Raw genomic sequence first — 25,596 nt, 5'->3', positions numbered from 1 at the left:
TTTTCTTGCCTAATTGCTCTAGGACTTCCAACACTATGTAGAAGAAAAGTGGCAAGAGTAGGCATCCTTGTCTTATTCCTGATCCCAGAAGACAAGCTCTTCAGTTTTTCACCGCTGAGTATGTTAGCTGTGGGCTTGTCACAGAGGGCCTTCATTATGTTGAGGTATGTTCTTTCTATCCCTAGCCTGTTGAGTGTTTTTTATCATAGACAGGTGTTGAATTCTGTCAAATGCCTTTTCTTTATCCACTGAGGTGATCGTGTGGTTTTCGTCCTCAAACAGACTGAAACCTTTTGTTTACTTATTTATTTGTTTATTTGAAAGAGAGAATGTGTGCAAGCAGGAAGGGGGGATAGGAGAGGGAGAGAGGAATCCCAAGCAGACTGCACGTGGGGGCTCAGTCTCACAACCCTGCTATCAAGACCTGAACTGAAATCAAGAGTCAGACTCCTAACCAACTGAGCCACCCAGGCACCCCCAGAATGAAACATTTTAATGTCAAAATGACTTTTGTTTAATAAGAATGATGATCTGTATATCCACTATCTTATTCTGTTATTCTGAGACTAGAAACTACAGACTTTTACAGCTGGTAGGGATCTTAGATAGCAACTAATCAAGTGAGACCCAAAAGGTTAAATGACTTGCCCAATATCACAATGGAAGTTATCAGAAGGGCTGACACCAGATCCTAGTAGAAAATAATTTCTGTACTGCTATCTTTCCATAAACCCCCACACAATTTATTCTATAGAAACAGCCTAAAACCTGTGTGAAAATGTGTGCATGCGTAGAGGTATACATACAAAATATGTTTGTCAAAGCCTTATAGTAGTGAAAAAAGGGAACAATCTAAACTATTAGATTTAGAAGCTCAGTAGATTATGGCATGCCCATTTAAAAAGTACTATGCAGCACCTCTGAGGAATGATGTAAAAGTATACTTTCACTGCCACGTCTGTAATTTATTAAGGGAAAAAAATTATAAAAACTGTACATAGAATTCAATTCCATTTCAAGAATTACATGTGTACACACACACACTCTTTAAAAATCTAGGATACACACAAAAATGTTAACAGTGCTTTTATAAATAATGATTCTTAACTGATTTATACTTAATCTGTGTTTTCTAATTTCTTGACAGGGTATATATATTTCCCATGCATTTTAATAAAAGACCTACTATTAAATACTACATTAAAATCACATGGATGTCTTCAAAACGAACAGCTGGAGTTGCTGGACAATTTCTAATTACTCATGTCTGGCTATTTGTCATTCTGGATGAAGACCAGCTTATGCTCACAGATGCACTTACCTCCATGGAGCCAAAAAAGTTTGTCACTGCACTCCTCTTAGCTACGTTTAGTCCTCAATTCTACCTTCCTCAACCAACAGTCTTAGGCACTTTCTACAACATTTTCAGGGTTAATCTAATTTATCAACTCCCATGACATAACCAAATTTAGGGGAGGTACTCTAATCATCTTCACTAATAGAAGGGGACAATGAGTACTCTGTTTTGATTACTTGGGCCCATCACCTAAAACATCTCCCTTCCTAAGAGATACATGTGTCCAAAATACAGACAAAAGTACAGTCATTTAAAAATCTGAGTTCTTCTTCCTTTCATGAACGTTTCAGTGTAACCATTTAGGTAAGTAGGGCCCTTTAGGGTAGACATCTGGGCAGACAGGGGAGAGGAGAAGACTGAGCAGAGCAGAGAGCATGTCTGTGCAACAGGGAGTTGTGTGCACGCATGGCGGTTGAGGAGATAAGATCAGTTATGGACAGGGTCACTAACCAAGTAAGTAAATATAGAAGGATAATGGGAACCAATTTGTACTGTCAGAAGGAAATTATGAATATTAAAAAGGACAAAACTAGAATGATCCCTATGGTGTTGGCTGAAACTGTGGATATAATTGTGACTTCATGGTTTCTCAATATAGACAGATCCATGATAATACAGACAGGCAGACGTAAGCATGTGTGGAGTACATACATACGCACACACACCATCCAGCTCTCTTCACTAGGGGGCTCAGGAACACAGACATCCTGGTATCAGTGAGCATACCTATATACCAAAGTCCTGTTTCCTAAACATCATCGTCCTCCTGTAAGAAAGCAGGCCTCCTGGGATAAATGGCTGATATCAGAGTCGGGGCAAGGAGAGTACAAGATGAGCACGGAACATCTTGTTATGCTGCGAAGTGAAGGGTCATTCAAGAATATGGGACATGCCAAAAAGACACAGGTGACAGCTTGAAGGGGCCCCCACTGGCCAAATGGTAATGGAGCATAACCCACTGAATAAAAAAAAAAAATCCTTGAGTCCATGCTGAGATTTAGAAAATGAAAATAATTAGAAGTCTGATGAGGAATGGGTATATTTACAACCTCAAAATACTTATGAATTATATAAATGGATAAAACCATTGCTTAACAGTGAAGACCTCTGGGAGACATCACCACAGTCAAGTGCTCAAAGAGAACAGCACCAGTAACTGGATGGGCAGGAAAGCGTTAACCTCGCAGGCCTCAGACTATCTTTCTGGAAAGGCCTGCTGGCAAGGATGGTCCTTGGTTAACATATGAGAATTTGGATTTGAGGAGTATTCCCACCATTCCCTAAATGATGAGAGTGTCTCAACAGGCCTAAATTGTCTGGACAAACAATATGGTTTACTCTCAACACCTCCTTTCCTTCTGAGAGTCTGGAATTCTGGAACATTGCTAGACAGAGGGGTACCTACATGCCTGGCCCTCAGTTTAAAACCTTGGACACTGGGTCTGTAATGAGCCTCTGGGGGAGACAACACCTCCCCCATGTCCTATTCAGCACTGAAGGAGGTCAGTGTGTCTTGCGGGACTCCATGGCACTGATCTCTTGGAAGCTCCCCTGGCTTTCTGCTTTGCGGAGATGCTTTGCCATCTTTCCCTGTAACAAGTCTTGGCTGTGGGCCTGACCATACATGCAGAGTCTCGCGAGTCCTTCCAGTGTGTCTCAGAAGCAGTCTGAGGGACCCCACACATGAGACAAATCAGAATCACGGATAAGAGGATACAATGAGAATAGAGCATCACCTCTGTGAGATGCCCACCAGAATACATAACCTAAACCTCATCATAAGAACACAAAGGGGGGCGATCTTTGAGATGAACCCAAAGAGGGACAATCTATAAAATAATCTATAATTTTCAAAAGCGTCGAGATTTTTAAAGCCAAGAAAAGACTGTTCCAAATGTAAAAAGACAAAAGAGACATGAATACTAAAGATAACGTGTGTTTCTGAACTGGATCTTTTTGTTCCAGAAAGGACAGTACTGGGACATCTGTGCTAGTGAAATACCTTCCACTAGAACAGTTAACATGTCAGCATGACTCGCCCCAGGGGGGTGACTATGGCAATAGGGAAACTTCCCTGTTGGTAGGAAACAGCCACTCACGTGTCCATGATCATGGGACATCATACCTTACTTTTGAGTGGTTTTGGGTAAAAAAGCATTCTTGGTACTGTTCATACAACTTTTCTTTGAGCTTGAGATTGTTCCAAAATAAAAAGTAAAATAACAAGAATGGTGATGACGCAATTCCATTTCTCGACACCAAATACCAAATGAGAGAGAGTACAAGATCCTATGTGGGGCTAGTAGAAGCAACAGTAGAGAAGAGGAAAAGGATCTTCCCCACTCTTCCTCCTCACCAAGATCAAGTTTACATAAAGCAGGCGAGCTTCAAAGTCAAGTATTTTAACTGTACTGGTTGATGATTCTTAAACAACTTTCATTAAGTGGAGAAAATCACTGGAGGTTGCAGAGCTGACTGTTGCTTACCCAGTAATAACTTAGTGAGTCTTAATTACTTAATCATAAAACTAGGCACTTTTACTCTGTAGATTTTCAGGCATAACTTTCAGCTAGAAAAGCCCATCTACTTGACCCACTGCCAGAGAACTACTACCAAATTTTAAAAACGTTACATTACCGTTTGTGTGCTTCCTGTTTGCTGCGACATTCTTCACAGTAATATTTGTATTCACTGCACAGAGTTTCTGTGTTGCTGAAACCCCTGTGTAAAATTCAAGATAAATTTATTTTGTCTATATCAGAAAACTGTGTATTCATTTAAAAGTACTCTAAACCGAAGATATTTATTAAACTTCAAGATAAGTAACTCTCCAGTTACCTTAAGCAGTGAGTGATCGATGTGTTTTGTTCCACGTCAACAGAAAGGTCTAAAAAATCTTCATCTTTGCTGCTTATCTGTAAAAATAGGGAATTACCTTTGATTTCTTTAACTGTCAGTAAATCATTGTTCTGAAGTGACAGAATTAAATGCATTCATTCTATTAGTAGTAGTAAGTACATGAAGAATTCATCTTCCACGAGTTCAAAAGAAATCTACTGGATCTGGATTATCCAAACGGACACTGAGTAAAGGACTCTCAACACACGTACAGGTTAAACAGCGAAGTCCACCTGTGACTGATTCCCTTTCTGGCAAAGATGAGGATGTGAAATCCCATTATTTTCCAAAACCTTGGTATTATGGTGAAACATAAAACAAACTGCCCATATATACTAATTCTTAAAAAAACACAGGCTAAGACTGAATGGGGACACTTGGCAAAGGGCATCACACCTGTGCTGTTTTATCATTCAAGGAAATAATTTTGCCTAAAATGCCAAATTACAATCTTCATTGACGACCAAATTACAGTCTTCATTGATGACCTCCTTTAATCCTTCTTCTTCAAAAAAAAAAATCTAACATAAAGTTCTGTTTGAATTATGGGTAACTCATCTGATTAAAAAAAATTCAAGTTATTACTTATTCATTTGAATTGGATTAGGACAGAACTTCAGACATCAATTTTCCTAGCTCTTCCCTTCAAAGACTCTATGCTTAAGGTTAGCACACAACAGGAGATCTCGGACTATACCTCTCACACACAAGGGCTATAAGCCCACTGCAATAAATGCCTTCCTGCTTCAATGGCGCATCAATTTTATAAGATCGGCATCATTAACTTGTGACAGATTACGTGGTTGTACATACTATGTACATACGCAAATAGGAGTAGCTATGAGTACCATGTATGCACAGTCTAGGGACACCAGGAGGGAAATGATCTGGGTCTCAAAAGATTCAGTGAAAAAGAGAATAAGAAAGACACACAGAGAGAGGAAAGGGAACGTGAAGTGCTAAGGAAAAAGAATCAGCCCATCTTGGGAGGAAGGAGGGTAGGATGTCGAGGGATAGCATGGGACAGACAGGCGAAAGCCAGACTGAGCAGGGCCTTATGTGTAGGCTAAAGAGAAATAAAGATTAGAGAGTCTGGTGTTTCTCAAAATGAGGTCTGTGGTTCTCAGGCACTGCCTCAGTGGTCTTCATTTTAGATTTTCATCTTTATTACAGCATACAAAATTTGACATAATGATTGTTCTGGATCACCTGGATATATCTGAGTTACTATGTTTGGGTTTACAGTTCTGTTGGTACCGGGAAACTACCAAGTGGGGCAGTATTTAACTCTTCAAAGTGTTTGTAAACACGTCTGGTTGGACTCCCCTGGTCCTAATGTCAGGTCACACCCAGGATGTGGAAGACTCAGTAAAGCCCTGTAGGCTGGAGATGTGGGTAGGGAGTCATTAGCACAGGCGGTAACAAAATGGAACATGACCCTCCCAAGGCAGAGTGACAAGCAGCCCAAAACAAAAGCCTGGAGGAAGCCCGCATTTGAAGGATTAACAGCAGAAAAAGAATGGGACCAGAAGAAAGCATCAAAGAACAGAAGAACACAAGAAGAGGGTGCCATTACAGAAACCCAACCTTCTACCAACTGGGGCATTAACAACTGTGTTACTAAAATCTGCCATACGAACACTGTCTCCAGGAAGCCCACTCTGAACCTTCACAACTCCGTCCCACTCCCACCTGGATAGGTCAGCTCCACTGTTGTCCGACTCCCACGGTCGTGCTTACGTGAACGACAACGTACTGTACTGGAATTACCTATCTGTTGGAAAGCCTGCATGCTCACCTATGAGCATCTTGAGATCAGAATCGAGGTCTTACTCATCTTCCGCCAACCTCTACCCATCTTCTACCTGGCATAGTTGGTACTCAAATAGTTGTACAAAACTAAATGAAGAAATGCTATATATTCACTCTGAGAAATTCTCAATTTCATTTCTCTAGCTGAATTTGATAAAGGCATGGTACTAATGATCATTTACTGAGTCTGCAAGATGACGATTGAGATTTTGAGGAAATATTCTCAATTCACACCCTTAATTCTTGGGAGACTATCTGCAAATACATATTGCAGACCACAGGAGGACCTAGCTAGCAAGGAATGGGTGGAAGGATCACTATCCATCCATTATAAGTAAAATTAATAAATATTTGAGCAAAACAAGGATGGGTGATATCACTTTCTCCATCTAATCCTCACTCCCATCATCCTCAGTCTGTAATATAAACTTCAAAGACCTTACATCACAGTATCCCAAAACCCTCCCAAATCTACTTTGCCAGCTTCACCTATTACTGCATTTCTCAACATGCTAAGCAAATTTAACTATTTTCTGTTTTATCGAAGAGGATGAATTATACATATCTTCTAACACAGACCAAACTCCATCATATCAAACATCAAAAGCAACTGCCAAATTCTCTGATTGTACCTATTATTCCAACCAAAACACTGCTCTAATAATTGGACAATATATTTACTTCCTAAAGCTTAGAACTCAGCTTCAATAAAATTCTTCTTTATAAGATCTACAAAACTTGTGTTAAAAAATAGATGGAGTTGGTTAGATTGAATAAATATGAGTATTGAGACCAATTCCTGCCATCAAACATTGCCCAAACTCTTACTATAATTAACTAATGGCTGCAGCAATGAGCAATAATCCTTACTCTAACCCAAAAACATCTTCACAGCATGTTAATATATTCAAACACTCAATTATACCTCTTTCACTTGATGTGAGAGAGGGTCACCAATAAAAATGTATTTCCACAAAAGAATTTTATTTATTTATTACTACTGTGTCCTTCATTAACTAAAATTATACTACTGACAACTATCATTTTCCAAATGCCTGATTATAGTTAAACAGATCAATGCATAATCAACAGTCAATAGATCACTCATCAGTATAGGTCATGGTTCTATTTAAAGACCCTATCTTTTAATTCATGGTGGAACCAAAACAGTCACCATTTGCTTTGAGAGAGAGTGAGAGAGAGAGAGAAAGAAAGAAACTACAGTATTACTTACATTAGAGCCAAAAACAAACAACAAAAAAACCCCACACTCATCTATACAAACATAACAAAATAAAGTATGTACAAGATCGACATGAAAACTACAAGATGATTTCTTTCTAAATCAAAGAAGATGTAGATAAATGTACAGTCCATGTAAACGGACAGTTAGACTCAAGACTGTCAAGACGTCAGTTTTTCCCAACTTCATCTACAGAGTCAAGGCAATCCCCTTTGAAATCACAGCACACTATCTTGTGGATATATTTTATGTGATTCTATAGTTTATATGGAGAGGCAAGAGGCCCAGAGCAGACAAAGTAATAATCATCAAAACTTGGGAGGCAGGTGAATAAGATAAGTGAGTAAGTGAATGGATAAACTGCAGAATATCCACATAATGAAATATAATTAAGTGATAAAAAGAAATGAGCTACAAAGCTACTTACTCTATGATTCCAAATGTACGACATTCTGGAAAAGTCAAAACTATGGAGGCAGTAAAATGATCAGTGGTTGCCAGGGATTTGGAGAGGAAGGAGGGATGAATTTGTGAAACACAGCGAAACTACTCTGTATGATACTGTAATGACAGACATGTGTCATTATACATTTGTCAAAACAAATGGAACCCCAGAACAGACAATACCAAGAATGAACTCAAAATATGAACTACAGATTTTAGTTAATGTGTCATGGGGCACCTGGGTGGCTCAGTCAGTTAAGCAGTTAAGCATCTGCCTTCGGCTCAGGTCACGATCCCAGGAGGGATCGAGCCCCACATCTGGCCCCTTGCTCAGCGGAAAGCCTGCTTCTCCCTCTCCCTCTGCCTGCTGCTTCCCCTACTTGTGCTCTCTGTCAAATAAATAAATAAAATCCTAAAATAATAATAATAATAATGTATCATTATTGGTCCATCAACTGCAACAAATGTACCTCATTAATGCAAGACATGAATCATAGGGGAAAGTGGAAGAAAGGAGAGAGAGAGTTTGGGAACTTTCTGTACTTTCTACTAAATTTTTCTAAAGTCCATTAATTAAAAAATACAATTTCCTATTAGCTTCATTCAACATACTAGGGTATATTTATCTGATTTAGTCAAACAAGTGACCATGCTATTCTTCCAAACATCCATAAAACATCTGTCTTATTTTTCTTGCTTGTGAATTCTCTTTTCCAATGGACGATGCTACTCTTCCGTGCTATTAAAGACTAGTCATAGAACCATCATAGCAGGACTGGACCTGAGTGGATGCTAAATGTTGCGGGAGATTCTGATGAACAAGATATTTATGTCTCCCCACAGACTGCCTTTACCAAGGCATAAAAACAAGACATAATCAACCAGAGAAAGTGAACAACACCTCCAATGAGAGGTCAGAATTTTACCAACGAGAGGCAGAAGGATGTGTGCCCACACGTGAGACCCTGAGAAAGACATATTAACTGAATCACTCCAGCCAAGAATGCATACCTGCGTCTCAGTTAGAAGGAAACATCAGATAAACTCATTATGAGAAATGTTAGATTTTTTTTTTAAAAGGACATATTCTTTAAAAATGTAAATGTCTTAAGAAGGTAATGATACTACGAAAGGACTGGGCTATCTGACCCCACATAAAATCCATTTTCAGGCTTCTTCCCTACTGCTCATCTTTACGAAGTATCCAGCAAGCGGGTACTTTCCCCTGCTTGAGTGTACACAGTATGCTTTAGTTTTTATTCCAACAATCAACAATAAACACAACTGCAGGAAAAGGGAAATCAAATTAATGTACCTCCCTAACCTGTAAGTTTCTTATGGACTTAAGTAAGACACAGACATATAATTTCCAGAACATGACTCTATGGCCTCTTACACTGGAATAAAAACAAATACAGTTGACCCCTGAGCAACGCAGGGGGGGTGACGGGCACCGAAACCTCCTACCCATGCTGCCACTGTTGAAAATCACGTGTAACTTCTGAGTCTCCAAAAAGCTAACTATAGGAGCCTTCGGTTGACTAGAAGCCTTATTGATAACATAAAACTTGATTAACACATGCTTTGTGTATGTATCATAGTATGTATTTATAATAAAGTTAGCTACAGAAAATCATTTTTAAAAACCTCACATTTACAGTACTATACGTATACCCAAAAAAAAAAAAAAAAATCTACAAATAAGTGGACCCATGCAGTTCAAGCCCCTGTTGTTCAAGGGTCAACTACGGTCCAAACCACAGTAAGTATTTTTCTGTCAGCTCAGGTACTCACTGTTAATAAGCAGCATTACTACACAGCATACCGAGTACGAGAGCAAGTACAGCTTTGATAATTCATTTATGCTACACCTAAGAAATTACAACCTTCATGTTCATCTCTCACACTCATCCTCTAAGAAGTTTTAATAAAAATGAATTAAATCTGCTCTATACAAAATTTTATGACATACTTACAGTTTCACAAGTAAGACATCTGGTTTCATTTGTCAGTGTTCCCTGAAAAATCTCGTGAACCCACGTAGGGTCTGGTGTGCTGTTGTTGTTCTCATTGTCAATATTACCGTTAGGTAAACGGCCATTTTGTTTTTCCTGCTTTCTTTCTTCTTGTAAAATATCAGCAATTGTATTTAGTAGGTAATTTAGGAATTCATGGGCATCTTGCTGCATGTAGTTGTCAAAAAGTTCTAAAAATAAAAATATATTAGAGAATTATTTCAAAATTAATAACCTGATTAAAACTAGATTTAAAACAAATATCCAATATTCTATCAGAACTAAATACAAACGTCTGGTATTGTCAGTCATGTACAAGAAACAGATTGTCTTTCACAAAAACATATGACTAAACTTGAAGAAAATACAGTTAAGACAAATGAGGATATTCTTTTTAAAGCAACAATATTAAGTGATCCGCGAGAAAAGGGCAAACTACCCTCACACGTTTATATAATATATGGAAGAGATCAGAAACAACTGCCTTTTGTTAGCTCCTCTGATTATTCCACAAAGATTATAACATGGCAAGTTTTATTTTTTAATATATTTATTTATTTGACACAGCAGGTTTTAAAACAGAAGCTGGACAACCTCTTGCCAAGGCAAAGCCAGCTGGGTAAGAACTACACAGAAAGGCTGTGGAAATGACAATGACTGGGCCATGCATCCTAGGGATTCAGTCAGAGGTGAGGCCTGGAACCTGGAACTTTCCAGAGTTCCTCCAGGGGACTCTGATCTGCAGTCAGGTATAGGAAACAACGGTATCACAAATCGTCTATTCAATCCAGATAATCTCTAAAAGTGAGATTTTGTAACTCTGAAATGTTCCCTGTAACTATACAAATGAATAAATATCACCGAAAACCAGTCACTAACATGAACTGCTTTATACCCAGCACTGGACATTACACCACCTGAAACTGAAAGGTACGGACTTCACAGGCAGTATCGCAGTTCATCTTTTTAATAACTCTGTGATGCTGTTATTGTCATCTTCCAAATGAGGGAATGGGATCAGAGAGGGAAAGTCATGCCGCAGCCAGGAAGTGGCAGGCCCGGGACACAAAGCAGGCAGTCCCAAAGCAGCTGAGCTGCACACAAAGCAGCCTGCCCAGGGAGGCCCAGCCCCACAAGGGCACCTGCTGCTCAGCGATCAAACACACTGAGAAGATGACCTGGCCAGCAATATTTTACCTTTAGATCCTCAAGGCACATTTAATAAATTCCAAAGATATCACAGCTAACATTTTTTAAATAAAAGACAACAAATTAGGAACAAAACTTGGGCAAAGTCTAAGATTAAAAAAAAAACAAAAAATTACATTTTAGAAGAGCTACAGTTATGACTGAATAAAATTACGTTTCTATGCATTAGAAATCACTGAAAAAGTTTTAAAAAAACATAAAAACTATTAACAGCTTCAACACATGAAGAGTTTATATAAAAGGAAATACCAAGTGTGGAAATCAACAATTTATAGAAACAACATTCAAAAAGTTAAAAAATGTGAGAAAATGTTCAATCTTATGGTAATCAAAAAGGCCTTGATTTTCTGGTCTGTAAAACGGAATACCATCTTCTCTTGCAAAGTTACTGTACAAACAGAATGGGAACTAGTGAAAATGTGGATTTGGGAGGTACAGTCAAAATAAATAAAGACTCATTTCACTCTTGGTGTCAAAAAGACCTGTAAGGAGCCTCAGATGTAAGGTGCAGCTGCTCGAGCAAGACTGTCTGGATTCCTAGGATGGTTTGGCCTTTAATTACATGTATGTCACAGGCAATTTATTAAACCTTTCTTGGAGTTCAAGTCAAACTCAATAATACTAATGCAGTTAGGGCCACTCCCCACTTCTCTTCTGTAAACTTGTCCTGAGGGATTTGATTAGCCCTGAACAAACCCTTTCTTTATGTTTTAGAACAATGAAAGCCTTGAGTCCTGAGAGATACTGCATTAGCCTATGTGGAGTTAACATCTAACTGATGATAATTTGGTATTCTGTGTCCAGTGGTTTTTGCCCATGAGGGACAGATCCAAGAGACTGTGACACCATTCCCCATCCCCTGTTGCCGGCAGAAGTCTGTGTGTCACTCCTGACACTGACACAGCTCACTGCAAAACCTCCCAGCTGTCTACTATATCTTCTTGAGACAAACCAAGTCATGGTCAGAACCCTTAGATGGTTCCACCACTGGACCGATCTAGGCAAGGCTGGGGTAACTGAAGTCAATTACCTTTCATTTTGCCTCTCAGTGCAATGATGCCTCATCCCTGAAAATACCAGTCTACCTCCCAACCCCACTCTCCCATCCTCTATTACTCGGAGTCGTTTATTGTTCCTTATTTCCTTCCTCATCCTTGGAATTTTCTTCTTCCTCAACCCTTTCTGTTCCCTCCAGGAACAACGTTCTGTTCTAAACTCCCCATCTCTTCAGCCTCTGGCATTTTTGAGCTCCCTGCAGCCACTTCTAAATCATTACACTTCGCTTTGCATATGAAAATCTCGCCCTCAGCCAGAAAAGCTGTTAAGGTCTGGCCATACTACCCTGAACCCCCTTCTTTCTGTGGTCATCTGCCAACTTCCCCTCACCTACTAAAGGCCTGATTTGTGGTCTCTTTGTCCATCCTGACTCCTTCGAGTGTCTGGGCAGCTTCCAAAAGTGAACATGCCACCCTTAAAAGTCCCCTTTTTCATCTCTCACTTACTCACCCATCCCCAGGTCACAAAAGAACCACCCACGTCTGCTAAGAAGGAAATATACTAGAGTTGATTAGGGTTCAAGGAAAATACGAACAAATTGGAAAAGTCAGCGAGGAATCTAAAAAGAAGGATAATGGGAAAGGACCAGTAATATTTTATAAAAATTTTTTTAAAAACTCTATTTTTTAATATTTTTTATATATTTTATAAAAACTCTAAGGGCCTAGTTAAAGTGAGATATGAACAATTTACTCTATATGCTGGATCTCTATATGCTGGCTCAATGCCACAGTCTAAAGTAGTCTCTTTTCCACGAAATCAAGTTTTTTCTAACCAAAGTTTTTGGTGTTGTTTTTTTTTTTTAATATTTTATTTATTTATTTGACAGAGATCACAAGTAGGCAGAGAAGCAGGCAGAGAGAGAGAAGGAAGCAGACTCCCCGAGGAGCAGAGAGCTCGATGTAGGGCTCGATCCCAGGACCCTGGGATTATGACCTGAGCCGAAGGCAGAGGCTTTAAAATCCACTGAGCCACCCAGGTGCCCCTCTACCAAAGTTTTAAAGAATATATTTTTGCCGTGAATATTTAAAATAAACTATAAAATTAGAAAATAACTAAAAAGATATAAATAAAAAATTTTCTGGTTAAGAAAAAACAATAAACAATAAAGAAGTCTCTTTTTTTTCCTGTTAGAAGTTATTTTAGCATCTATGCATGTCTTTCAAATAATTTATAAAGTAAAAATGTGCAAATACTTTTGTTTTTGTAAAACTTGAAACATCTTTTTTTAGATGTTGTTCTTTTAACACAGAACAAGGACTTCACATTCACAGACATAGCTCAACTGACTTGAACACTCTGGAAATGAGATATAAAGTAAACCAGAAAATACTCTTTAAGCATTTTGTTGAAATATTTAAAATAATTTACAGCCCATTTTTTATAAACACAGTACAGTAAATGTGCCAGACTCTCGCTGTGCCTGAGTAGCCAATACAGATTTAAAAACTTCAACCAGAACCACATAAACAGCAAAACAACATCAACTAAATGGCCAGAGACAAGACCCGTAAACTGTATTACATTTAATTTCTAAAATCTTGGTTTCCTTATGGTTTGCTTTCTTTTCTGCTATGTAGCATGATGGGAAAGGTGGGCTTCAAAGTTGCTTTGGCAAATTAAACAAATTCACTCATTCACTCACTCACTCATCAAATATTTAGTAAGCACCTACTACGTGCCAGGAACTAGATTACATGCTGGGAATACAATGGTGAGCAAAAACAAATGGGTTCCCCTCATCATGGAACTGACAGTCTAATGGGACAATTTCATTATTAAATAAATGAATATGAAAGGTATAAATTATTAAAGTCCCAAATAGCTGCAACATTAATGCAAAAAAAAAAAGGGGGAAAACTAAATGCGTAAAAATGTTATGTGCTCTTCACAATTCAGAAATAGTTAGCTTTCATTAATACAAAAATCTTTTACGATCTTTTGGAGAAACAGGATTAAAATGAACATGGGAATTATTCACCCACATCTATTTAATAGGTGTTATTTGTAATTATTTCCTCACTTAAGGAAGACCAATCCTTAAAAATATATTCTTACATATTTATATTAGTATCTCTCTGCACCACCTGAAGCATCGCTAGGTACATACAGGTTTCTTGAGAATAAGTATCTTCTCTGTCTCATTCACTGCGTATTTCCAGACCCAGGACAATGCCTGCCACGTATTTAGATGTGCTTGACGTCGTAGGAATGAATGAACGAACTACCAAATGAACGAGCTACCAAATGAACAACAGGGGCGGAAACAGCTACGACAACATGGGAAGAAATCTGGGCCTGAACAATGGCGTGAACTACGTGTGCTGTTAAGACCCAGTGAGTCAGAGCACACAGCTACACGTGCCAGCTGATGGGACTTTCAAGCTACCCATAAGTGATCCCAAGCCAAGTCACTGCTAGCTAGCACACAAGTAGCTCGTCAGTCCGTGTTCTGAGTCTTCTAGAATGGTAGAGTGGCTATGGGAACTTAGCAGTGTAGAACGGAGGGCTTCACTTCTTACCGAGGTTAGTGCAACAGCCTCCTGGCTGGTCTCCGGGGCTGTACTCTTGCGGCCCATGCCCATGCCTACCACACCACCCAGCAGCCAGATCAAAACACATCACCCACTTGCTCAGCAACCCTAACAGCTCACCATGGCTTCCAAATTAAAGCCCAAGTTCTAGGCCCTTGCCTTTTTTCTCTTACTCCACTCCAGCCACATTAATATCCGTGTCGTCCTTCAAGCACTCAGGGCAACTGCAATTTCAATTCTATCCACTTGGAACGAGTTTGCCTTGGATTTTCCAATGGCTTCTCACTTCAGCTCTCTAAACTAACATAACTGATCAACTCCCTTTCTACGTTTTTTTTTTTTTTTTCATGGAGATAACACATTAAATCACATGACTATTGGTCCTCTCCACAAGTTTCTGGCAATCAGCAGAAGCTAAATATATAATAGTTAATCAATTCAAACATTCAGCTAGTTTCCCATTATTAAGGAGAACACATTTATGGAGCAAGTCTTATCACACTGTAAAAGTACTATGCTACAGTTCTTATATGCTCTGATTAGGGAACATGAATTAAAATTTTGAAAGCAAAAATCCATTACTGAAATTAAAAGTTTCTTCCCAAGTAATATCGAAATGATTAGCTATATAAAGTATCAGTGGTTAACATAATATGGAGCTAATATCGACGGCAAATACAAAACATGACGTTTATTTACAGCATACTATGGAAGAAAACTGGTTTAAGAACAACAGTCCAACAGTGAAAGTTAGTGGAAATTCTGAAATGGGCAACATCCATTTGTGCCAGAGATTTAAAAACAAACAAACAAACAAAAAACCCCAGCAAACGTAATGTCAGAAGGAGAGTTAAGCAATGGATAGCCCATTAAATGCTCTTTAACTCGTATGCTCTCCTCTACAAAATTACCAGGAAAAAAAATCAAAAGGCAAAACTGTACTTCATACAAATGCCAGCAACATCAAATAATAAACATGCTTTTCCATTAAATATTGTTTCTGAGGTACAGAAAAATGAAACAAAACTATGAGAGGATAAGTTTGGAATATTCACTCTGGAATCAATTTCATCAAACAAAAGAAGTCTACTGTACAATGTACTCTGCCTAAACATTTAAAAAATTTTCAGAAAATACTGAATTATTAAAAAAATAACAAACACTGTAAAAACATCCCAGCTTTGACAAGCAAACATATAAAGCCACAGAGACGCAACTTTCAAAACACAGTAACTTGAACTGTGTGTGCAGTGTGACTTACTGTAAATTTAAAAAGCCACTGCTCGCTTCAGGACCATAGGCATGTACCTCCACCCAAAGTCCCATGCTGAAACCCTAACCCCCAATGGGCTGCTCTTTGGAAGTGGGGCCTTGGGAGGACCTTTAGGTCTTTAAGACTGGGATTAGTGTCCTTTTAAGAAGAGACATGAGCGAGTTTGCTTCTCTCTCTTCACCATGCGGGGCACGGCAAGAAGGCAGCCATGTGCAAACCAGGAAGACAGCCTGCATTAGACGCTGAAGCTGCCGGCATGCTACTCCTGAATGTCTCAGCCTCCAGAACTGCAAGAAACACGCATCTCTTGTTTAAGGCACTCAGGCTATGGTACTTTGGTTACAGCAGCCCAAACTATGAGTACATACAACAGATTAAAGAATAGGGTCCAGGCACCTGGGTGGCTCAGTAGGTTAAAGCCTCTGCCTTCGGCTCAGGTCATGATCCCAGGGTCCTGGGATTGAGCCCTGCACCAGGCTCTCTGCTCAGTGGGGAGCCTACTTCCCTTCCTCTCTCTCTGCCTGCCTCTCTGCCTACTTGTGATCTCTGTCAAATAAATAAATAAAATCTTAAAAAAAAAAAAAAGAATAGGGTCAAGGGGTGCCTGGGTGGCTCAGCTGGTTAAGCGTCCAACTCTTGATTTTGGCTCAGGTCATGATCTCAGGGTCGTGAGACCAGGCTCTGCTTCTGAGCCCAGCGCCCAGATCCACGATCAGCAGGAAGTCTACTTGAAATTCTCTCCCTCTTTCTCTGCCCTCCCTGCCCTCAAATAAATCAATCTTTTTTTTTTTTTAAAGATTTTATTTATTTATTTGACAGAGAGAGAGAGATCACAAGTAGGCAGAGAGGCAGGCAGAGAGAGGGGGAAGCAGGCTCCCCGCTGAGTGGAGAGCCTGATGTGGGGCTCGATCCCAGGACCCTGGGATCATGACCCAAGCTGAAGGCAGAGGCTTAACTCACTGAGCCACCCAAGCGCCCCTCAAATAAATCAATCTTAAAAAAATAATAATAATAAGGTCAAGAAAAATGCACTATTCACTGAAAAAGAAAATACTGTGTATTCTATGTTTCATGATTCTGATGCTGACCATTTCTAAAATACTAAGAAAATCACTGAGAAAGATGGCACGTTCAATTACCATATACACGAATTTTCTACCAAGACAAAATCCCTGAAGTTTCATACCAATACAGACAAAACGACTGAAGGGACTTGAATCACTCAGCCAAACTCTAACAGAGCTGTATTTGGTGTTCTTAAAAACAGAAGATACTACACAGATTTCTAATTTAAGAGAGATGTTTGGCTTTCAGAGGGAAAACACAAAAAGATTTGTTTTTGTGAATGAATGATCAACTGCTTTGTATCTGTATACAGAGGAAATGAACAAAATCTTTAACAGCTGAATCAGATTCAAGAATAATAGTCTATTGCCATGTTATCTCAGTGTCTTCTTACATTTCAGGAAACTGGATATGACCCAGGCTTATCTCAATTCATGGGATAATGAACAGTGTCAGCGCAGTTAAGGACAGCATTATTCAATGGTATGTTTGGTAACTAATCTTAAAGACGTCTCAAATCTTATTTCTGTGGGCATCTTTTGATAACAAATCAAACTAAAAATACCACTCAATTTTATTTCCACAATGATTAAACTGGCTACATCAAACAAAACCCAGAATTCTGCATGTGATTTAAATCCTACTTGAGGGGCGCCTGGGTGGCTCAGCAGGGAGCCTGCTTCCTCCTCTCTCTGCCTGCCTCTCCTGCCTACCTGTGATCTCTGTCTGTCAAATAAATAAATAAAATCTTAAAAAAAAAACAAAACTGATGCAAATGTTTTTTTGTTTTTGTTTTAAATAAATAAATAAATAAATAAATAAATCCTACTTGAATTTTCTGAGGTAACATAACACAGCAGACAGAATATGGGACTTAGATGTCAGGAACATGTGTGGGACCCTTATATGCCATTTTAACTCCTCTGAGCATCTACTATTTCATATAAAATGAGGTAATAACATCTGACTTCTGGGCCTGCTGTGAACATTAAACAAATCTAAAAGAAAAACATTGAAGAGTGAAAAGAGAAGACAGGCTTAATCAGTAACTATTTAAAAAAGGGGGTGAGTGGAGTTAAAACCACCTACACCTACCCTAAGCCAAAAAGTTTCTGGAAAGCTTTTTAGCCTCTATTCTTCGCATGGCTAAAGTGGGAGAGATCACATGCTCTCTAAATCAGGGTAGTGTCAGGATCGAATGGGTTAACAGACATGAAAGCACTACAAAAACAACAAATAATGGGAGGAAGACCCAACTTTATTCTCAATAGAACCACCAAGCAGGCAAAAATAAATAAAAATAAAAAAATAAAATAAAATAAAAAATTTATCATTTCTCATTTTCTGGCATACAGAATGTAATCTTTGTAGAACATACTTCCAACATTAATCATACCTCATATTAATTACTGTGTGATTACCTCCCTCACTAAACTAGCACTTCCTTCAAGACAAAAACGTCAGCTTTGGTTTTTCCATGGCTAACATACTTTCAGTCTTAGAAGATGCTCAGTCAGTGCCTGCTGAACTGTGGTGTGCTGTTATTTACCCTTTCTGGTACGTAAGAATACATTCAGAAGTAGAAGAATTACCATTTTCCTTCCGTAATCTTGTTATGAACTTCTTAGGAGGAATCACCCCAACCTTCTTCTTCTGAGTGGCTATGCTATGGAAGAGGTCTGCTAGGCAGGTAAGAAGGTTCTCCTTCTTCCTAGGTTGGCTCTTGTATGCTAGAACTTTTTCCCGAAATGGACGACAAAAATAAAGTGCTTGAAGAACTGAATTACAGTAGCAGGTATTCCCAAACTAGAATAGGAAAAAAAAAAATCTTGTTAAATATGGGGCAACACATTTTCAAGAGAAAGAATTTCCATGTATAGTTAAGAAAACAGAGAGAAGATAGGGAATTTATGGTCCTCATAAATTAAAAGGTTATCTGAGAGTAGAAATAATTATTCTGACTGCAAATCTGCCATTTGAACATTAAACGGATGCTCCAGGCATTGGTTTCAGGTTAAAATTGAAGGAAAATATATGCAATAAATTTGGCCTTCATGAAAACTAATTTAAAAAAACTATACAGTTTAAATAGTAAGAGTACTTAAAAGGCTTAGACTTCTTTATAATTCTTTTTTCAATTCCCATTGTTACATTTTAGATATTAAGCATTTCATATATTATACATTTTAAAATATAACTCTCAAAAATTCTTTTGAAAAAACACAAAAGTGAGGTTTTCTATCAGATTCTTAAGTGCCATCAAAAAATAAAAACAAGGGGTCCCTGGGTGGCTCAGTTGGTTAAGCGTCTGCCTTCAGCTGTTCATGATCCCAGGGTTCTAGCATTGAGCCCTGCATCAGGCTTCCCTGCTCAGTGGGGAGTGTGCTCCTTCCTCTCCTCCTGACCCTCCCCGCAACTCTCCCCCGCCACCCACCACTCATGTTTGCTCTCTCTCAAATGAATAAATTAAAAAATCTAAAAAAATTTAATAATAAAAAGCAAAATAAAATGAGATCCTCTGAAATGTTAGATTAAAAATTTTCAAGGGCACCTGGGTGGCTCAGTAGGTTAAGTGTCTGCCTTCTGCTCAGGACATGATCCTGGGGTCCTGGGATCAAGCTCCACATTAGGCTCCCTGCCAAGCAGGGAGTCTGTTTCTCCCTCTGCTCCTACCATCCGTCCCCTCGCACCGTGTTCTCTCTCAAGTAAATGAATAAATAAAAATTTTAAAAACAACAACAACAACAAAAACTTTTCAGTATGCCAGCACAACCACCACTGAAATGCTGAGATACCCGCACATCACTCTTGATATATTACAAACAGACTTCAGGTGCATTAAATCCTCCACATGAACCGACTTCTTACCGGCCATGTGTAACTACAGCCTGCTGAACTTTAACCTCCTCCTCTTTAATAATGGGGGGAAATAATCCTACCTTATGAGAAAATGACACACAATTTGATCAACATGCATTGTCTTCCTTTTCCCTTCCCATTAACAGACACTGGTTCCCAAAGCCAGCTGACAAAACACCTGTAAGTTGACTGGATGAGGACTTGGGGAGACTTTGAAAGTGTAAGAAGAGGGAAAAGGACAATTCTCACAGCACTACCATGCAGTGAGGTCACATACTCACTAACCTAAAAAGCCTAGGCAGAGGAGACTGTTTTAAGGGGCAGTGTCAAGGTGCCTGTGTGGCTCTGACGGTTAAGCACCAGACCCTTGGTTTCTGCTCAGGAGCCGATCTCATCATGGTATCGAGCCCCAATTCAGGTTCTGTGCCCAGCACAGAGTCTGCTGGAGATTCTCTCTCCCACTGCCCCTACCCACCCCCAACTTACACACACACTTTCTCTCTAAAAATAAGTATTTTTTTTTAAAGGGTAATGTCAAACACATCCACAGACATGTACATTTGCTTATATTTAAAAACCAGGAAGGATAAATTAAAAACTAATAAAAATGGTTATAGAGAAACAGGAAAGAGTAGAGAGGAATCAAAGTAGCTTTTTAAAAATATTTGCTTACCTTTTTAAAAATATTTGCTTTGCACCGATTTTTTTAAAACTAAATTAAATTGAAAATATCTCAGAGGAAAAAAAGAAATTCCTAAAGCTGAAAGGAAACAGAGATCAGTGAAACCTAAATGTTTATCCAGGCCATGGGAGAACTACACAAAAAATTAGTTCGAACAACTTTAAAACATGGAATTTTTACTATACGTATTGAAATAGTCTAAGAATAAAAAGAAGAAATCTTTTTTTTTAATAATTTCTTTTTTTGGGGGGCGCCTCGGTGGCTCAGTGGGTTAAGCCGCTGCCTTCGGCTCAGGTCATGATCTTAGAGTCCTGGGATCGAGCCCCGCATTGGGCTCTCTGCTCAGCAGGGAGCCTGCTTTCTCGTTTCTTTCTACCTGCCTCTCTGCCTACTTGTGATCTCTGTCAAATAAATAAAATAAAATCTTAAAAAAAAGAAATTATTTTTTTTAAAGATTTTTATTTATTTATTTGACAGAGCGATCACAAGTAGGCAGAGAGGCAGGCAGAGAGAAAGGAGGAAGCAGGCTCCCTGCTGAGCAGAGAGCCTGATGTGGGGCTCAATTCCAGGACGCTATCATGACCAGAGCAAAAGGCAAAGGCTTAACCCACTGAGCCACTCATGTGCCCAAAAAGAAGAAATCTTAAATGCATTCAGTAATCACATTGTTAGAACTAATCTATTAACATTGTTATTTTGAAACTACTATGGATTTCTATAGGACAAAGCAAGCAAAGGATTACATTAATATCCTTAGGAACCAAAATTGTTAATGCAAAGGAAAAAAGATACAATAATAAAGATAAGAGTAAAAGCCCTATAAACAAACTGGAATTTCTTTCTTTCTTTTTTAAAGATTTTATTTATTTATTTGACAGAAAGAGCGATCACGAGTAGACAGAGAGGCAGGCAGAAGGGGAGAGGGAAGCAGGCTCCCCACTGAGCAGAGAGCCCAATGCAGGGCTTGATCCCAGGACCCTGAGATCATGACCTGAGCTGAAGGCAGAGGCTTAAACCCACTGAGCCACCCAGGCGCCCCTTAAATTGGAATTTAAAGTATTAGTATAAACTCATGTCTGTCTGTGTGTGTGTTTTCAACTTCCATCCACTGAAAGGCCTAGCAGCAACAAGTTTCCCTGGCACACAGACTGTAGTCTTTAAAAACCTTTTTCCCACAAAAAGGAACTAGAATGTCTTACAGATATGGCTACACTAGGTCTGGGACAGGAAATATACAAATGTAGATCAGGCTGGAATATCTTTTTGCACAGATTCAAGAGCCAAATTTCATCAAAAAGAAATACTACAATTGATAAAAAGCACATTAATCATATAAATATTTATGAATTAATAATGATATTTTATAAAACCTTTCATTAGACTCCATGGATGCTGTAAACTAATATATAAAAGGAGAACATCAAAGTTTTATCTTGTCCCTTCTCCCACCCCCCTACCAAGAGCTAGCACATGAGCACAGGGGTAGAGAGTAGGGGCAGAGGGAGAGAGAGAATCCCAAGGAGGCTCCACACCCAGCATGGAGCCAGGCAAGGGGCTTGATCACAGGATCCTAAGATCATGACCCGAGCCAAAATCCAGAGTTGAATGCTTAATTGACTGAGCTACCCAGGTGCCCCTTATCTTGTCTTTTTTTTTTTTTTAAGATTTTATTTATTTGAGAGAGAGAGAGAGAGAGCATGAGAAGGGGGAGGGTTAGAGGGAGAAGCAGACTCCCCACTGAGTGGGGAGCCCGATGTGGGACTAGATCCTGGGACTCCAGAATCATGACCTGAGCCGAAGGCAGTCGCTTAACCAAATGAGCCACCCAGGTGCTCCCTTATCTTGTCTTTCTTGTAAGAACAATATTTCACAGGGAACTGAAGAGTTGATAAAGAAGTTCCAGCTTACAGAATAAATCCAGCTAATAAATTCAGAAGAAATGACTACAAATAATGGAGTACGAAATAATTATCAATGGATACCAAAAGCACTAATGGCTGATGAGAACTTTAAAAATGATCTGAAGCCCCAGTGCACTACAACATCATTAAAAATGAACTGCCAAACTTTTGTCTCTTGCAGAAATATGTAGCAACTCTTATGAAGAATTCTTGTCTTAAAAAACAAAACTACTACATTTTTTTAAACTACTAAATTTCAATCACATGTCTATCTACCAATTTACAAGATATTTAAGGAACAGAGAAATGAGTTAAACAATACCACAAAAAAAGAATAGAACATGAGGCCCAGTGAGAATATATGATTTTTACATTCCTATTGGAGTCACTTCAGAGCCAAGTGGTTTCCATAAAAACAAGTGCTTTAAAGGCCTTTCTAGGTAAATGCTAAAAGAAGTAGATGAAAAGGAGATGATGCATTGATACTACTGATAAATGTAACTCTGGATATACTTTAATAAAGCCTATCCGGGGGCTAAGTACACCTGCAGTAGAATCTACAATATTACTGAGATTAATTTACCAATTATTCAGTATCAATTAGTCTGAAAAATACTAGTATTTGTATCACTGTCTAATGAAGCTAATGACCAATAAACTATGCCTCTGCCATTGGAAAGAAGAGTCACTCTCCATTACTGGACACTTCTGTTATAGAATAAGCAATAGGGATTCGAATGACTTCCACAGAGCAGGTAAAAACAAAAGACAGTGCCTCACAGTATATTAGAAAAATTTTTAATAAAGGTTGACCAAATTATAAAAAAAAGCAGCAAATGGAATGATAAGCTAAGGAACCAGAGGGAGTCTATTATTTTGTACAGAATGCTGGAAGGTAGACTCCTGCTCATCTTCTGAACATAAGGCAATGAGTAACGTTACAATCAGTTCTCTGAGGTCTTCTCTTATGGTCTTGCACTGATCTTCATCAATCCATTAAAGAAAAATCAAAGTTTGAAACTACTACAATTTCTCCAGAACAAGCAGTAACTTTCGATCTTATCCATAACTCTGAAAATTTTTCTTCAGCTTCCCTGACAGTAACTTTCTTCCAAGTTCCTAAAACCTAAAAATGTATCTCTCTAGTGTGTAGCTTTCATGCAAAAGATTGTCTGCGATGATTTCCCCCACACTCCTGTTTCTGAATGCTCGATTTCCAAAAGACATTGCTTTAAGGGTTGAAACCTACCCTATGTCTTCTCAGCTTGTTTTGAAGATCAAAGGTATAACCAGGTTTAAAATAAAGGGAAACAAATTTTAAAAAGCTGCCACTCTCCTCAAGGTCTGAGCACTGATTTTTTCAGTTGTTTACTGTACACAATGACATCCTCTACTGCCTTTTGCTCCTAGTTTTAAGATAAATGCCCCCTCCACAAATCTTTATCATAGCCCCATCACTAAGATTATTTTGAGCACACATCCCTAATAAATACAAATAAAAATTATATGGTTCATCATATACATGAAAGTACTCTTTTATAAAATGTAAATTTATATACATAAAAATATGCATTACATACAGTTAGCCTTTCAACAGTGCGGGAGTTAAGGGTGCTAACCCCTCACATAGCCAAAAATCTCTGTGTAACTTTCAACTTCCCAAAAACTTCACTAATAACAGACTACTGCTTACCAGAAGCCTCAGCTATAACAATTAACACATATTTTGTATGTTACCTGTATTATATATAAATAAAGTAAGCTACAGAAAAGAAAATGCTATCAAGAAAATCATAAAAGAAAATACAATACTATACTGTGTACCAAAAAAAAAAAGCAAACTGCACATAGATGGACCTAGACAACTCAAACCTGTGTTGTTCAACAGTCAACTGTATAACAAATGTGACTGAGACAAAGTAAATATGTAAAATTTTTATCTTACTTACATTAATTTTGTTTTCACTAAAAATTATTAATATTTAAGTGAGAGCAATGAAACAGAGTACACCTTGTGATAAACTGTGGGTTATAGATTTTAATATTCGATCGCAGGTCTGAGTTTATGTTCAGTTATTTCCATATGTGGCTTTAATGGCAATCAAAGATACACAGATGCACTGACAGGTCCAAAGGGGAAAGTGTCCTTTGCGGCCTTACTGTATTTTCTAAATTAAATTCTCCATGCTAGCTACCAAATTTGTTTGCATTCACTGGAGTAATCATCTGCCTTGTGAGCAGCACCGCTCAGCATTGAAGCTAACAGGCTCTGAAAGAGAACTGTCTAGGTCCAAGTATGCTTCTGCTCTCTGACCTCTGGAAACTGACACACTACTCTGCTGATCCGTGTCCTTGTCTGTAAATGGGGTTTGTAACACGGGGCCCACCTTCTAAAATCTTGGAAAGAACTAAACTAATAATCCACATGCAGCACTAACAACAGTTCCCAGGCCTTCATCACTGCACTGTTATTTTTTTTTTTAAGATTTTTTTTTTATTTATTTGACAGACAGATCACAAGCAGGCAGAGAGACAGGCAGAGAGAGAGAGGAGGAGGAGGCAGGCTCCCTGCTGAGCAGAGAGCCCAACGTGAGGCTCGATCCCAGGACCCCGGGATCATGACCTGAGCCGAAGGCAGAGGCTTCAACCACTGAGCCACCCAGGCGCCCCTGCATTGTTATTTTGGAAACTATCTTTTTAAGTCATTTGACCATTTTGAAAAATTAGATTAACAGAAATTAAATCGTATCACCTCTAAATCTACCTTGAAATTGTAAGTTTATAAACACATAAATAAGAGACAGTTACACTGTCAACTCTTTGGTGCTATGGAACCTGAAGTAACATAGGACCACTTCACACATGGATAGAGTATGGATACTAGTATCAAACATTTAATAAGAATTAATAAGGCTGGGGCCCCTGGGTGGCTCAGTCAATTGGGCATCTGACTCTTGATTTCAGCTCAAGTCAAGATCTCAGAGTCCTGGGATGGAGCCCCACATCTGACTCCACCCTCCGGACTCCACCCTCCGCGGGCTCCACACTCAGCGGGAAGTCTGCTTGAGACTCTCTCCCTCTCCCTCTGCCCCACCCACCCTCCTCTAGCCCCATTTGGGTGCACACACTCTCTCTCTATAAAATGAATAAAAGAATCTTTAAAAACAAGAATTAGTAAGACTTAGCTCTCATTTTTAGATAAAAATAAACATTAGTGATTCTGTATTTCTTCCCACAGCCCAATCGTT

General features: G+C 38.8%; 1 protein-coding gene across 2 annotated transcripts in view; it reads right to left on the bottom strand.

Annotated features, from left to right (window-relative positions):
* Positions 1-25,596, bottom strand: part of LOC111159929 (ubiquitin specific peptidase 12) — a 101,459-nt gene that overhangs the window by 16,831 nt on the left and 59,032 nt on the right. Inside the window, exons 3-6 of one of the 2 annotated variants that reach the window (XM_022522615.1) lie at positions 18,499-18,712; positions 9,731-9,960; positions 4,196-4,272; positions 3,995-4,078 (exon numbers count right to left, since the gene is read on the bottom strand). In XM_022522615.1, the coding sequence (XP_022378323.1) occupies positions 3,995-4,078; positions 4,196-4,272; positions 9,731-9,960; positions 18,499-18,712 (605 nt within the window). The remainder of the gene's footprint in view (positions 1-3,994; positions 4,079-4,195; positions 4,273-9,730; positions 9,961-18,498; positions 18,713-25,596) is intronic. The other variant, XM_022522616.1, reaches the window with a different exon arrangement.

The sequence above is a fragment of the Enhydra lutris genome, unplaced genomic scaffold (genome assembly GCF_002288905.1).
Source record: "Enhydra lutris kenyoni isolate GAN:26980312 unplaced genomic scaffold, ASM228890v2 scaffoldscaffold71, whole genome shotgun sequence".
Lineage (NCBI taxonomy): Eukaryota > Metazoa > Chordata > Mammalia > Carnivora > Mustelidae > Enhydra > Enhydra lutris.
Note: the sequence above shows the minus strand (reverse complement) of the source record. Positions and strands in the feature narration are given on the sequence as shown.